The 2,825-nt window shown below is 30.3% G+C and overlaps 1 protein-coding gene across 1 annotated transcript in view; it reads left to right on the top strand.

The window, feature by feature from the left end:
• The window catches only part of LOC108685216 (odorant receptor 13a-like), a 3,156-nt gene continuing 331 nt past the window's right edge, over positions 1 to 2,825 (top strand). Inside the window, exons 1-5 of the mRNA XM_018189902.1 lie at positions 1 to 257; positions 382 to 504; positions 600 to 690; positions 874 to 1,013; positions 1,959 to 2,091. Of these exons, the coding sequence (XP_018045391.1) occupies positions 1 to 257; positions 382 to 504; positions 600 to 690; positions 874 to 1,013; positions 1,959 to 2,091 (744 nt within the window). The remainder of the gene's footprint in view (positions 258 to 381; positions 505 to 599; positions 691 to 873; positions 1,014 to 1,958; positions 2,092 to 2,825) is intronic.

Below are 2,825 nucleotides of genomic sequence, written 5' to 3'. Positions count from 1 at the left end.
ATGACGACCCTTTTCATGCTTAAACCAATCATAGTGAGTCTGATTACGGATATTTCCAATACGACAAAATCTTCTATACCAATTGCATCGAGATTACCTTTTAATGTTGAATATGGCGAAAAATTCAATCAATATATATATCCGATAGCAATGCATAATTATATGGCCGTATTTACTCGTTCGTTCGCCACAATAGCGGTTGACAACTTGTACTATGTTTTAATTCAACATGCTTGTGGAATGTTCTCGATTATTGGGTAAGTTCTTTTTTTATTATGAAAAAATAACAATACTCTTCTTAAATTGTTATCGATTTTTTCAATGATTCATATTTATATAAAAATCTGAATTTGTCAAAAGCATTGGTATTTTTCATTATAGAAATGTACTGGAGAACATTGGAAAAAATAACGCGAATGATTTCAATGCGAAATCAGACAAGATTAAAGACAACAATTATAACAAAACTTTACACTGTTTGCGTAGACATCTCGATGTGATAGAGTATGTATAAAGAAATAATGATAACCATTTCTACTGTTAAGTAATATTTACATATTTACATATTAATTTAATCGTTTAGTATTCTCATTTCACAGATTTGCAGAAAATATCGAAGAATTATTTACAAAGATATTTCTGATAAATCTTAACTTAAATATGATCTGCGGCAGTTTAGCTGGTGTACAAGTATATATCAACTTTTCTTTTTCATATTACAACTAATTTTGAAATTTTTATTATACATATTTTAACAACAACGAACAAAAAATTATGAAAGAAAAATAATTTCCAGCATCTTCATAATCAGGATAAATTTGACCAGTGCAACAACCAAAAAAAAAAGGAAAATAAGTTAAATATTTATTTCAGGTGTTAATGAATTTAGAGAGGAACGCGAGTGACATCTCCGTGCCCATAATTATCTATACCGCACAATTCATCCATTTGTTTCTTCATTTCTGGAACGCACAATTTTTACTTGATTATAGCGTTCTGCCATATAAATCTATGTAAGAATGCAAGTTAATTCAAGTCTATTCCATCATAATTTAATTATCTTTTTTTTTTCCTTTCTTTAACCATCTAGAAAGGCTATTGAAATATATACAGAATATTTGATAAATAATGATAAAACTCTCGCAATAGGAATAGAACGAATTAAATTAAGTCAAAAACTTCTGTACCATTTTGCAATTTTTGCAATAGTTAATAAGATATTAATTACTAAAAATCGTAGAATATTAATTTTCAATAATTTTTTACTCAAATACTTTCAACTTTACCAAAAAACAGCAAGAGATAAAAATTATTTATTTTCTTCTCATAGAGTTCTAAGAATTTTTTCAGAATTTTTATCAACTTTTTAGTATTGCATTTTCTTATTTTTATTAATATATCAGAAAATACGATATTAAAAAATTCTGAAAAAATTCTTAAAAAATTTAGAGTTCTATGAAAAAAATAAACAATTTTTGTACTTTTCTGTAAAGTTGATAGTATTTGTGTAAAAAATAATTGAAGACTAAGATTCGGCAATTTTCAGTAATTAATACCTCGTTAATTATTGCGAAAATTGCAAAATGGTAGCAGATTTTTTGATTCACAATCAATTTAGTCCATTCTGCCTTTATGCGAGAGTTTTATTGTTACTTATCAAACATCCTGTATAATTTTTTGTACTTTTAGCGCGTGCCTACAATTGCCACAAATAATTTCGCACTTATAATTTTTTTAATTTTAACGAAATCCAATTCCTTCATATATGTAACATATACAAGAAGAATGAAAAGATAAATTATAGTTTCCCATATTGAATGTTCAAAATATAGACTTAATCGAAACACAAATACTTACAATTATTCAATATTAATGATTTATATTAATGATTTATATTAATAATATTAAAGATTTAATATTATTATTTTAATTCATATTTATTTTATTTCGAATAATAGCTGCAGAGCGAATTGGTATTATACTTCAGAAAAATGTCAAAAACTTCTTCTCCTGATCATGAACAGAACGACGATACCATGCAAAATCACCGCCGGCAAAATAGTGATTCTATCTATTGAAAGCTTCGCTACGGTAAGTTTAAAATATATTATAAATATATTATTAGATGTACAACTTTGCTTCCGCCGTTTTTTTCCGAAATTCGAGGCTTTATTATAAAAAACTGGTTATACATTTATGATTCAAAGTATTGTCCATCGCTGGCCACTACTTTCTCCCATCTTTCGGGTAGCGTACGAATCCCGCGTCGAAAAAACTGGTCATTGGATAGTCTTTTGAAACTATCCACGAATCGATCCAATTTTTTACTTCTTCATAAGACCGGAAATGCTGGTCAGCCAGGCCGTGTGCCATTGATCGAAACAAGTGATAGTCAGAGGGAGCAACGTCTGGAGAATACGGCGGGTGGAGTAGGACTTCCCATTTCAACGTTTCCAAGTATGTCTTGACCACTTTCGCAACATGGGGTCGAACATTGTCATGCTGCAAAATCACTTTATCGTGTCTCTCGTTGTATTGCGGCCGTTTGTCTTTCAATGCTCGGCTCAAACGCATCAATTGCGTTCGATACCGATCGCCTGTGATTGTTTCAATCGGTTTTAACAGTTCATAATACATTACGCCGAGCTGGTCCCACCAAATACAGAGCATGACCTTGGACGTCAAAATCACCGTTCTTGAAGCGTGACTACTCACGATACCGTTCTTTCACTAATAGCGGCCTCATCATAAGTATTTGAGAGCATTCGATGAGCCTCAGCCGCAGATTTCTTTGTATTGAAAAAATTAAAACCTCCCGCAAATAA

Source organism: Atta colombica, unplaced genomic scaffold (assembly GCF_001594045.1).
Source record: "Atta colombica isolate Treedump-2 unplaced genomic scaffold, Acol1.0 scaffold149, whole genome shotgun sequence".
In the NCBI taxonomy this organism is placed as follows: Eukaryota; Metazoa; Arthropoda; class Insecta; order Hymenoptera; family Formicidae; genus Atta; species Atta colombica.
The sequence above is the reverse complement of the archived record's forward strand: the minus strand, read 5'-3'. Positions and strand labels throughout refer to the sequence as shown.